Source organism: Clupea harengus, chromosome 7 (assembly GCF_900700415.2).
Source record: "Clupea harengus chromosome 7, Ch_v2.0.2, whole genome shotgun sequence".
Taxonomy (NCBI): domain Eukaryota; kingdom Metazoa; phylum Chordata; class Actinopteri; order Clupeiformes; family Clupeidae; genus Clupea; species Clupea harengus.
Genome location: NC_045158.1, coordinates 11,051,910 through 11,065,418, shown reverse-complemented (window position 1 = coordinate 11,065,418; position 13,509 = coordinate 11,051,910). Strand labels below are relative to the sequence as shown.

At 46.7% G+C, this 13,509-nt stretch overlaps 1 protein-coding gene across 1 annotated transcript in view; it reads left to right on the top strand.

Annotated features, from left to right (window-relative positions):
* Positions 1-13,206, top strand: part of fam222a (family with sequence similarity 222 member A) — a 62,867-nt gene extending 49,661 nt beyond the window's left edge. Inside the window, exon 3 of the mRNA XM_012830555.3 lies at positions 9,054-13,206. Within this exon, the coding sequence (XP_012686009.1) occupies positions 9,054-10,732 (1,679 nt within the window). The 3' untranslated portion in view covers positions 10,733-13,206. The remainder of the gene's footprint in view (positions 1-9,053) is intronic.
* The last annotated feature ends 303 nt before the right edge of the window (positions 13,207-13,509 follow it).

Below are 13,509 nucleotides of genomic sequence, written 5' to 3'. Positions count from 1 at the left end.
GTTACGCGTCTCATTTCATTAGCACTCGACTGAACTTAAACGTGTGGGCTAATGCTAACCTGAAGTGCAGGGGATATTATAATCTGGTTCAAACACACACATACACACACATGTTCATGCACACTCTCTGAAGTGCACACATTTAATCACAAATACACACACACCTGTTTTTACCCCGCTTCTGCGTGTATGTGTGTGTGCGTGTGGGTGTGTTTTTTTTTTTTTTACTTTCACTGTCATTTCCACACTCTGTCTATTTTCATTAGCAGCATTGTTTGACCCCTCACTAAAATAAAAGGCTCTGAACTAAATGGATTTCTTTTTTTATGGTCTAATCTAGACCTCCTCTGCCTTATTGCGTATTTGTACTTGGTGAACCTTTTTTTTAACACTGACACACACACACACACACACACATCTAACACATACACACACATCACACATATGCTCACAGGAGCAAGTTAATCAGAATTCTAGGCAGCACAGCGACTAATTAGAGCACTGTTAATTGAGAGTACAGGATTATGCCCTCTCTCTCTCTCTCTCGCTCTTTCAGATTCTTTCTCTCACTTTTTCATTCTCTCTCTCTCCATCTCCTCCTACAGTCGCCCACACCCTTCAAGGACAGCCCGGGCAGGAGCGTGAATGGCATGGAGGCGGGTGGGGGGTGACGGGGGTGGTGAGAGGGAGGGTACAGGGTGCAGGGTCGGGGGTTTTCGGGGAAGAAGGGTGCAGACGGATGGTGTGGGTGGGTGGGCAGCTCCATCACTCACAGGGCTGTCTTCGGCGCCTCCTGACCCGCACCAGGGTCAAACTGGGCCGCCTCCGCGGCCACCGCTGTCATCTCCGCTGTCGCCACCGCATGTTATCTGTCAGCGCCGGAATTGCGTGTGTCCATGTGTGGGTGTTTAAATGGGTGTGTGTGTGAGAGAGAGAGTGTCTGTGTGTTCTCCTGTGGGTGTTGGTGGACTCATCTGTGTGTGTGTGGGTGTTGTGTCTCTGTGAATGTTTGTAAGGGACACAGCGAGATGATAACTTCCTCTCCGTTATTTAACCCCCCCCCCCCCTAACTACACACACACACACAAACACACACACACATACTCCCCTCCTCGCTCGGGCGGCGTGGCACTAATGAGGGCTGGCATTTGGAGACGGGCAGCTCCGACACACGGGCATTGTGCTGTGCCAGGCGCCGTGTGATTAAGGAGGAAGGTCAGGCTGCTAATTGCCACCCTGCCACGGTGCCTCCTCTCTCTCCCCCCAACCACGCTAGCCATGAGGCTGATCAGCCATAGGAGGGGTGGAAAGGCTCTTTCAGGGCGGCTTTTCGCTTTCGAAATGCTCCACGTTCTCTGGTTCTCCTTGGAGCGATTTAGCTGCTGGAGGACTTTAGGAAGGGAACAAAGCGGGTGCTGTGTTCATGACAGTTTGGTTTGTTTTGTTGATGAAATGTGTATGTGAAATGTTCTCGCTTCTTGAAACTCCATGGACCATGGGACCATGCTAGTTTGTGTTCATGAGTTTCGTTGCCACAGGGCTGTCGCTACGTACACGCAGGTCACGTACACCAGAAATAAAAACATAAAAATAGATTCAAATAGATAATAATAATCTACTATTATTATTAACAGACTACTACACCAATATAGGCTAAACACTCTATATAATAACATTGTCTCCCTGTGGTTTGTTTGGGTTGTGCCAGACAAGCCTTCATGGTGACAATATGAAGCGAGCAGTCAGGAGCAGAAGAGAGAAATAAAAAACTGCAGGATGACGGTCTTACATCTCATATGTTTGAACGTGTTAAATACTGGAAACATTAGCCTGCACGATGCATGCATACCAGGCAAGAAACCTCTATGTTTAACTAGCTAATGTCAGAAAGCTTAAGATCTTATGGGCTAGATTTTTTTCCATGGGGCAATAAGGTAGCGCTAGCCAGCATTTAAGTTTGTGAGTGTGTGGTTTATTCTAAGACTCATACCATCTGTTGAACAGGTAACATCAGTCTCTCCTGCTTCAGATGTAACTTTAGCATCTCATCTTATCTGTCATTCCTCAAAGTATAGCATGACTTGTAGCCATAAAGCAATTCCATTTAGGGCACCCAAATGACTAGTAGTGGCCCTGGAGGTAATGTGAGCTTCTCTGTGTGCCAGAGACAGAGGAACCCAGAGTGTTTTCTGTATGAGTCTTTGATGTTGAAGTCTAGTATGTCTAGTATGTATCGTCTACAGATAGAGGAACAGAGAGAGAAACAATAAAAGACAGAGACAGAAAGGCCATGTGGACATTGCTGAGGGTTCTGTTCTGCCGTCTCTGGGGGAGATGATTCATCTTTTCCAGGCTGTGCGATGTTGGTGGTGTAGGTGGGGATGGGGGTTTGTGGGTGGACTAAGGCGAGTGTAAGGCTTTCAGCCTATGAGGCATGGCAGTCTGTCGCCTGGTCTAGGGCACCTGTTGTCGCCTGGCATTGCCCTACATTTCAGTTCGGCACGGCAGATGAGACCGCAGTCAGCCATCGCTTGTGGCAGCAGCAGCCACTTCTCACCACAACGGCCAACCTCTGGTGACACAGCCCTCACTTCAGTTCACCGTGCCTGTCTGCTTGTGTGTGTGTGTTTGTGTGTGTGAGAGAGAGAGAGAGAAAGAGATACACACAGGACTGCACACTCGTGCAATTACCCTACACCTCAGCATGACATTTGGCTAGAAAATTCCAGAGCTAGTTAAACAGACAGCTGGGGGTTTCAAACCAAAACTTTTTCTAAATTACCGGCTCCTCTTCCTCCATCCTTGCCTCATCCTCCTCTTCCCTACCTTTGGGATGGTGGTGGGATTGCTCCAATAAGCCATGGCTATAATGGAGGGGGCCGGTGTGGGGGGTGGATGGTTTGGAGGTGCCCTGCGAGGAGAGCTAATCCCTGTGGCCTGTGAGGTGTGAAGCCCTTTGATGCCGGGTCGAGTGCCTGGGCCTTTGAGACCCCATGCAGACGGACTCTAGTTTGCCTGAACCCGGGTTCAGTTTTCACACCTATTTCACACCTACCCACTTTTTACATCGCGTGCACATGAACCCAGTGAATCCGATTGACTCAGCTGTAGTACATCCCCCACGCCTGTTGGTGGCGCTTTGGTGCTACAGACAACTGAAGAAAACGGAGAAGAAGACAGGAGCATGCTATCAAAATAACATATGACAGTAGTTGAGCTCCAACTAGCAACCTTTAGCTTAGCCGCATAGCCTACATTTGATCTGCACAGTAACACATTATGGTGGTTTATAAAATCAGTGGTAAGAGCAGACTGTAGGTTAAGCGAAAAATAATTGTATTTGTTATTGATAATAAAGAGTTTAGAACAGTGCAACATGACATGTCTGAGTTGTTTAAATGCCTGTGCTTTATGGAGATGCTGAGCTTGAGCACGAGAGACCACAATGCAAGTGCTGTGGATCCTGGATGTTTCATGGTTCACAATTGCTTCCAATTTCATGGTTTTATTACTAACAACAAATGTAGGCTATTGTTGAGGGCTTTGTCCTTCACGTACTGTAGGCTACCTCTGAAGTAACGTTAACGCTAGCTAGTAGCTATCGCTATTGTTGTCTGACAGGACTAAAGCTAACGTAGCATTCATCTCTTTTGAAACTTCCGTCTATAATAAAAAATCTTTTCACGTCAGATTTGCTCATATAGGCTATTGCTGACACTTTCAAAAACTGGTTTTTGAAAAATGGTCTGATGCAAATAGATTAAACAGTGATAGATTAAAGTGTGGCTTGTTAATGTCATCCCTTTCCTAACAACAGATAGATAGATACATTTGTATTAATCCCGTTAGGGAAATTCACGTGGAAAAGGAGCAAGGTAATAGGAAGAATTTTTTTTTTTTAAACTGGAGAGCTGTTATAACTGGCTGCCACACTCACTGCGCCATGGCAACCCATTCAGTTATTAAATAATGCCGGTTGTGTCCGTTGTTCTGGCTGGTCTAATGATGCGATCACGTGGGGCAATCCGATTAGGTATGCGGATAGCGTGCAGATGAACACCAACAGCAATCGGATTCGGAGGTTACTCACTTTGGACCTCTGATTCGAGGGAGTGCGGATACAGTGCGTTCGTCTGCACGATAGGGCTATCCGGACTCGGGGTTCACCGGGTCCAGACAAACTAGAGTCCGTCTGCACGGGGTGGCACAAACAATGGCTGAAGCGGCAATGCTGGGATCCAGCTTCATCTGACTACAAAGAGAGTTAAATGTAAATGTAAACACTTGTCTTTCACTCAGGCCCAATGCAGACGGAGTCTAGTTTGCCTGAACCCGGAGAACCCCGTCTCCGGATAGCCCTATCGTGCAGACGAACGCACTGTATCCGCACAATGTATCCGCACTCCCTCGAATCGGGGGTCCAAAGTGAGTAAACTCGAAATCCGGTTGCGGTTGGTGTTGGTCTGCACGCTATCCGCATACCTAATCGGATTGCCCCACGTGATCGCATCATTAGACCAGCCAGAACAACGGACACAACCGGCATTATTTAATAACTGAATGGGTTGCCATGGCGCAGTGAGTTTGGCAGCCAGTTATAACAGCTCTCCAGTTTAAAAAAAAAAAATCTTCCTATTACCTTGCTCCTTTTCCACGTGAATTTCCCTAACGGGATTAATACAAATGTATCTATCTATCTGTTGTTAGGAAAGGGATGACATTAACAAGCCACACTTTAATCTATCACTGTTTAATCTATTTGCATCAGACCATTTTTCAAAAAACAGTTTTTAAAAGTGTCAGCAATAGCCTATATGAGCAAATCTGACGTGAAAAGATTTTTTATTATAGACGGAAGTTTCAAAAATGTTATGTTAGCTTTAGTCCTGTCAGGCAACGATAGCGATAGCTACTAGCTAGCGTTAACGTTACTTCAGAGGTAGCCTACAGTACGTGAAGGACAAAGCCCTCAACAATAGCCTACATTTGTTGTTAGTAATAAAACCATGAAATTGGAAGCAATTGTAAACCATGAAACATCCAGGATCCACAGCACTTGCATTGTGGTCTCTCGTGCTCAAGCTCAGCATCTCCATAAAGCACAGGCATTTAAACAACTCAGACATGTCATGTTGCATATTGCTTTGTTGCACTGTTCTAAACTCTTTATTATCAATAACAAATATAATTATTTTTCGCTTAACCTACAGTCTGCTCTTACCACTGATTTTATAAACCACCATAATGTGTTACTGTGCAGATTAAATGTAGGCTATGCGGCTGAGCTAAACGTTGCTAGTTGGAGCTCAACTACTGTCATATGTTACTTTGATAGTATGCTCCTGTCTTCTTCTCCGTTTTCTTCAGTTGTCTGTAGCACCAAAGCGCCACCAACAGGCGTGGGGGATGTACTACAGCTGAGTCAATCGGATTCACTGGGTTCATGTGCACGCGATTTAAAAAGTTGATATGTGTGAAAAATGAACCCAGGTTCAGGCAAACTAGGCTTCGTCTGCATGGGGTCTCAGTCACTCAGTCACATACTCAGGATGCCTGCCATGCTTACAGACACAAGAAAGAAATGGATAAGCAAAGCGTTAATTATTTGTTGATTTTGGCTTTTCATCTAGTTAGGGCAAGATATAAATATTGTGTGTGTGTGTGTGTGTGTGTGTGTGTGTGTGTGTGTATTGATGTGTGGGTGGGTGTTTGGGGTGAGGGGTTGGCTAAGCGTGGCACTGCAGCTCATTTAAACCATATGTTGATCAAAGGTGTTTTTCCTCCCATGTCCCTCATGCGCCTCAGATCAGAGGCAGGGGAAAAGTCACCTTATTATTTGTGTACATTTGCATGTGGACGACGGGCAACACGCTTTGAAAGCCGACGTGTTTACCCCCCCTTCGTATGAAATAAACCCCCCACCCTACCCCCATCACCTCATCACACACACACACACTCCTCTCGGGTCGGTGCCGGTGCTTCTGTCACCACATCAAAGCGTCCATGTGTCGGCTGTTGCTGAGGAGGTTGAAAGTTGTGTGCCGCCCTCCCTGGTGAGATGCGGACGGATGCGTGACAGCTCTCCTTCTCTCCTGACCCATTTACACCACCTCCAATTAGGCTGTGGCTGAGCCGTCACTAACCGGCAGTGCTTTCATCAGGACATTCAAAGACCTCCGTGCCGTGTGTGTGTGTGTGTGCGTGCGTGCAGCTCTCCCCGGTGACGCTGTGGCCGGGACAGGAGCGGCTGCTGACGGGAAGCGGGCCAAATATGCCCAGAGGGAAAGAGTGCTCATCAAGCACTCTTTCTCTCTCTTCTCCTTATCTCTCTTTCTCTCTCTCTTCTCTCTCTGCCTCTCTCCTTATTCCTGTCTTTTCATGGTAAAATTCCAATTTTTAAAAGGAGTCTCCTTTTTGACCCTTTCCAGAACCATCCTGTAGTGAGTGATAAGAGGTAGGGTTTTTGCTAGATGCTTAACATGGTGGCCAGCAGGAGTAGTTTACAAGTGCAGGTTTTTCATTTGAAGTAACTTCATTCATTTTTAGTACTCCACCTCTCCAGTTCATCTTTTTTCAGAATTTGTGTTTTTGTTTTTTTGTGTCGTGTTTTTCCCTCTTTGTGTTTGGGTCGAGCCCACGCATTTCTCCATTTCTCCATTTCTGGTAGAGAAGTTGTGAAGTGTAAAGGCCTAATGTGAAATGAAATGTGAATGAGAGTTCTGTCAGAGGGATTTCTGTGAAAGCCACTCAGTCATGGAGCAATAGAGAGTCCTTTTTTGCACTTCCTTGAGGTCATGATGACATTTGCTGACAGCCCCATTTAGAGTTCTTTTTTTCTGGAACTGTCTTAATGCGCCTTTCCCCCAAAAATGTCATCTTTTTTTCTGAGGAGGTTGCAAGTCATTTGTGGCAGTTGATTTATCACTTGTAAATGGAGTGTGCCCCTCACCCCTCCCTCCCAACCCCTCAGCTCACTTTTTTATCTGAACTAAGTAGCCATGAAATTGCCTGAATAATGTCGTTTGAATTCAATCTTGCCACGGCCCCCCCCCCACCCCTGCCGCCCTCACCAACCCATGGTTGGCTTTGTCTTAGCATTGGGAGCCATTTTGTCGCTCAGCCACGTCTTTTCTGTGTGGTTTTAGAGTGTGTGTGTGTGTGTGTGTGTGGGGGGGGGGGGGGGGGGTGTCATTGTGAAGAGGACTGAGCTGATCTGGTGACCCTGCTCTATCAGTGAAGCTGAATAAGCCCTCCCCTGTGATATTAGTCCACTGCCTCAATGCCCTTCCACCACCCTGGGTGGTGGCAAAGGAAAACGTCTTGCCCAACAGGCCTACATGTGGCCAAAATCAATAGTAAGTTAGTGCTGAAGGCATTTCCTGGCCTGGTGATATGCAATCCAGTTCACATGAAGAACTGATCTGACCATGAGATTATTCTTTTAATGGCAAAATGTGATATTTTTTTGTAGTAGGTTTCATGTGACACTGAGTCATGAAGAATAATTGCTTATTGATACTTTGTGTTTATATGAAACTATATTTAGGATTAAAGTTAGATTTAAAGGCCAGGTTACGGGTACTTGATGGTACACATTGACAAAGAATGTGGTATACTGCACTTGCAGGAATAGTCACAGTGCGAAGCAGGTTATGCGTTACCAAAAATATTTACTTCATTTGAAAACAGTTCTGGTAAAAATGCCAAGCATGAGGGAAGATGCTTTGTCCATGGCGATGACAAAACCATCAGAGCTACAAATCATTCTGATTGATACTACTCTGTGATCCGTGTAATTGTTGTAAAATCCAGGTTAAGAATTCCCTGCAGTTGGTAATGAGGTGGCAGTATGGGCCTGGCTCCTCATCTATTGCTGGTTGGATTGAATAATTGAGGTATTCCCATGGCCAGGAGGGCTAAGACCCAGTGATGCTACTTATAAATCTCATCTGTGTCAGTGCAATTAAACAAGTCTTTATCAACCCTTTTCGCCCTCTCTCTCTCTCTCCCTCGCTCTCTCTCTCTCTGTTTCTCCTCTTCCTATTTCCAAGGGTAACCCAGTTCTGTGCCAAAGTCAGTCTGAATTCATTTCGCAAAGCTCTGACAATGCCTAAGGTGCCCACTCCCAAAAGATTGAGTTTTTTAAAAGGACCAATTTGTCCAGGGATGAACTTCTTCCACTGCAGGCTTTTAGAGAGACAGGGGAAAGGCAGGGTAATTATGGGATGTTGTGGGGAAGCGGTGTTAAGGAACACCTGTCAGATGTCCAGTTCTGACTGCCATTAAACTGATTTCATGGCTTGTCAAAGCACATTTTCTGCCCGTGAAATCAGATGGCTACTCTTCGTACCTAAAGAATGAGTACATTTCTCTCCATCAGAATGAATTGCCCCTCAGACTGAAAGATTTTAGTTACCCCATACTGATGTGCAAAGGACACAGCTTGTAGTCAGTCTTTTAGACAGTGACACATTTCAATCTAAAAATGAACAGTGACAAAGTGCAAATCTTCACCTTAGATTGATGTTCGTGTTTCGAAAAGTGGGGACGGAAGTTTCCTGAACTCAGTTTCAGCCATCTGCCTTTGCTAATTAGTGCAGTTCCTGAACCAGGGGTTGGAACTGATGTGTGAAATCATCTGGCTCAGTGCATAAGTAGAACGTAAACACACCGGTATTTTTACCTTCTCTACCTGAACTCTCCAAACTCCGGGGCAGATTTAGCAGATGCCTTTTTCCCTAACCCTTACCTTTCATGTGCTTTATAATGAAGCTGTTTATTATGTTAGTTATTGTCTTATTGTGTAAGTTGCTGTTATGGTCTTGCTATTGCTAGTATTAAGCTATAGAGGCTGCTAGCATTTTACGTTTGTATTTAGTAGTTCAGTTTCACAGTGCCTGGTGGTCAAAAGAGAAAGGGGAGAGGGTTTATTTTTTATATAAGTTTCAAATACACAAAAATGCTGAGTTGGGGCTTCAGCTGCTTTTCCCATTTTTGATTTTGCATTGCAGTCCTTTCTGACTCTGTTATCATCTTTTCTCTCCGACCCTCAGGTGAGCTGACGGTGCCTATGCCCTCCCCGCGCTACCCCAGCGCAGCCGAGCTGGATGCCTACGCCCAGAAGACGGCCGGCCACCCGCTGTCCATCAAGATCTTCCCCACCAACATCAGGGTCCCGCAGAACAAGCACCTTAACCGCACGGTCAATGGCTACGATACCACGGGCCAGCGCTACAGCCCCTACCCCCACATGCACATCGGCGGCCACCAGGGCCTGCTGGCCATCATCAGAGTCTCTTCATCCTCCTCCTCCACGTCCTCTTCTTCATCCTCGTCGTCTGCCTACGCCCCGTCATCCGTGGCCAAAGGCGTGCTGAAGAATGTGGAGGGCCGTCGGACTAAGCTCTCCCCTCCCCAGCTGGCTGTGGCCCCCTACCCACCCCCCATGGGCGGAGGTGGCGGCAGTAGCACTTTAGCCCACTCCCACAGGCACATGCTCTACCACGCGGCGCCCCCGAAGCCCCCGGAGGGCTCTCTGGCCGCGGTGGGCGTCTCCGTGCCGCCCAACGTGACGGTGGCCAGCTCGGTGATCCCTGCGAGCAGTGGAGGTGGCAGTGCCGCTACCGGGGGTGGAGGAGGGGGCGCTGGAGGGAGAGGGCTGGCCCTGCCTCCCCAGTCCAACCTGCCCTCCATCCAGAGCATCATCTACCAGATCAACCAGCACTGCCAGGCTCAGGCCCTGCAGCAGGTGTGCCAGGGAGCCGGCCCTCCCACCACCGCTGCCATTACCAGCAGCAGCCCATCCAAACAGCCCGGCACCACCGTGGTGGTCGGGGGGCTGCCGTCCTCCTCCGGCTCCTCGGGGGGCAACTACCCGGCAGGCATGGTGACACAAGGCGGGCTGTTGTATGGGCAAGGGGCGGCGGTGGTGCCCGGGCAGGGCGGCGAAGGTCTAAAGGCTGCGGGGGTGGTGTACGCGGACAATATGGATTACCTACTGTGGCAGCAGAAGCAGCAGCACCATCAGCACCATCAGCACCATCAGCAGCAGCAGCAGCAGCAGCAGCAGCAGGCGGTGTTGCGCATGTACAGCGCGGGCAGTGGCGGCGGTGGTGCCATCAGCAAGTCCCCTGAAACCTGCCTGCCCGGCGGCGGGGTCATGCTGGGGGGAGGAGGCTCGTCCTCTTCCTCCTCCTCCTCCAGGCCTTACCCGCTTGCCAGTGGCGGAGCGGGGGGCTGCGGCGGCATGGACAAGGTCAGCTCCTCGCCGTTGAACTGTGTGAGCATGCACGGTAACTTCTCTGTGGGCCAGTACTTCGCCCCGCCCTGGAACAGCGTCCTCGTCACCCCCGACAGTGACTGCTACATCCCACAGGAGCTGCCAGGCGCCACGGCCACCACCACCACGGCCGGGCCTCTCACGGGCTTCTCCCATCATCCCCACCTCCATCCCCACCACCACCACCATCACCACCCGCACCACCCGCACCACCCGCATCCCCATCCCCACCCCGGCCTGGACAGCGCCGGGGGCCTGTGCTGCCTGCCCAGCAAGAGCCTGTGCAACACGTCAGTGCTCAGCAGTAGCCTGCAGTCTCTGGAGTACCTGATCAACGACATCCACCCGCCTTGCATCAAGGAGCAGATGCTGGGCAAAGGCTACGAGACTGTGGCGGTGCCGCGGCTGCTGGATCACCAGCACGCACACATACGGCTCCCTGTTTACAGATAGAGGAGGAGGAGGAGGAGGAGGAGATGAAGGAGCAGGGACGTGAATCGGGCAGTGCTTCGGTTTCCCCTCCCGAAAAAGGGCCAATGTGAAATCTCAATCAAATGCAAGAGCAGACGGTGGTACTTTGAATGACGTACTAAATGGAGGTGTGTGTGTAGGGAGGGGAGGGGAGGGGAGGGGAAGTGGACTTGTGGGGGAGTCGGAGCAGGGCTTTTTTCCTGGGGAGCTCAGAGACATGGGGTGTGTCTGGATTGTCTTGCTGTGAATCCTGAATAGCCAATGGGTGCCTCTCAGCTCAGTGAAAGACAGGTGGGTTGTTGAAGGAGAGTGGGGTTTTTGATTCTGTGTTTTTTCGTTTGTGTTTCTTTTCATTTTTTTTGCCAACAGGGATTTGATGATGATCATTTGTTTTATTTTTTTCCCTTTCCTTTTTCCTTTTTGGTGGCTTGATTTGATTGTGGTGAGAATCATCACTTTTATTAACACATGAAGTGAACAGACAGTTTTTTTTTTTCCTTTTCCATTCCGAAAAATCCAACAGAGGGGACCACTCTGAGTGCAGTGGTCCAGGAAGACCCATGTCTGAGCTTAGTTTCCAACCCATTTCAATGGGGCATAACCATGCTCTGCATTCATACACACACACAAAGAGTCACACTGTACAAAACATGGAAAAGCAAGGATGTTTATAAATTGAATGATCAACATGACGAAGTTAAACATTGACAATAATATTATATGGTTTTATCGAAAATGGCACTGCTTTTGATTTGAGAAATTGTGTTGAAAAGATTTGTGACGTTGGAATGGGTTAGTCTGGATATGACATATTGAAGAAACTTGAAAACTTGAACCTATTTTTTGTTGTTGTTTTACATATTTGTAGTATATGATATGCATTGGCTGCTAAGAGGGAAAATGTTCTAAATGCTTATTTTTTTTTTTGTATTGTTTTGTTATGTATTCCTAATTTTTTTCTTTGGCTGATATTTAGTTTCTAGTGTCCTGGTGGCGCAGTTACTGTTCTGGTTCTCAGAGAAGCGAGGATCTGAGTTCTCCTTTGCTTGAGCTTACACTGGAAACCGCTCACAAACCTGAAAATGAAAACTAACAAAAAAAATTACAAAAACAAACACACATTAAAATGGAAAACATTATTTAAATAAAATATATATATATATTTTGAAATCTCAGAAACATGAATGTCATGATTTAGAGGTGTTCCAGTATGGCTTTCATGGTGTGTATTGTTGTTATTATTATTGTTGCAATTGTTGTTATTATTATTATTATTATTACTATTGTTTTATTTGGATTTTCTTCTGATTATTATTATTTAATCCCCAGACTTCTCCGATGTTATACTTGCCCTGTATTCTCACCATTGCAGAGCCCACGGCCTCTACCTGCTGCCAGATATCCCAAGATTGGTTCAAACGTATCTGTTTCAACTGAGCCCCTCCCTTGTAATGTCACACACACACACACACTCTCAAAGTCTTAAATGCTGTGGTGCGAGATAGAAGCCTCTATCCTACTGGCAGGCAGATCATGTTGCTCAGCTGATTGGAAGCCACCACAGAGACCAGAGGACCATAGGATGAGAGTTGTTTTCCACTTGATGGTGTTTCTCAACATCATTGTTCTTTTATTCATATATATAATATATATATATATATATATATGTATGAATCTCAAGTATGTAAGGATGAAACAATCATGGCCTCCCCTCTCCTGAGTTTTGTCCTGTCCTGGTATCTCTCAGGAAGATGAGGCATGCAGTGGAGAGGGTCTCTCTCTCGCTCTGGTTAGATTTTTTTTTGTGAGGTGTCGCATCCTGTCGTTGTGGATAGGGTGCAGCTGCACACACCACACACCCTGAATCGGCCTATCGTTCGCTTCTTCTTTTTCCCCTTTTTTTATGTTGGACAAAAACAGGTCTGAACACTGAAATATTCATTCTGACTGTGACTTTTCCTGTGAATGTAATGCACTTAAATTACTGAGAAGTCTAACGCCTTTTGGGACTGAGAGAAAGACTCAGGCAAAAAAAACGAAGGAAAGGAAAAAAAAAACAGTGAAATTGGATCAGTGCAGCAGCCCAACTCCCCCCACCCCTTCCCCCGTCCGAAATTAACATTTCTTTTGTCAGTCAAATTTCTCTGGTAAATTGAATTTAAAAAAAAAAAAAAAAAAAAAAAAACAGAAAAGGAAGAAAAACTCAAGAGATTCAAGGGTCTGTGTCAAAGTCAAATGCTGACGACAGTTTAGATTTATGAAGTGCAATTATTATGACTGTATTAAGGGTTTTTTTCTTCTCTGAGCTTACACCAAAAAACTGTACAAAAAAGAAAGAAAAAAATGACAGCTGTGACTACATTCCCGTTGTACCACATACTCATATCCCCTCTTTTCTTCTTCCTGGTTTTGAGGTGTAAAATAAATGGATTTGAAGAATATATTCAAAACCTACATTCTGTCTTTGATCATTGTCTTTATTTGAACCACGGTGTGCTGAAGCAATTAAAGTGGATGGGCTCCATTATTGGATGTCCTCAGTGAAACTAAATTGTGTGTTGGGTTCTGAGTTTTGCTAATAGCTTAAAATAAATGAATGCAGTGGTGGCATGATGGTGACACATATGTAGGCCATAATGTGAAGAAAAGTGTGTGTGTGTGTGTGTGTGTGTGTGAGAGAGAGAGAGTGAGAGAGAGAGAGAGAGAGAGAAAGAAAGGGAGAGAGACAGAGAGAGAGAGAGAGAGAACATGTGCCTGAG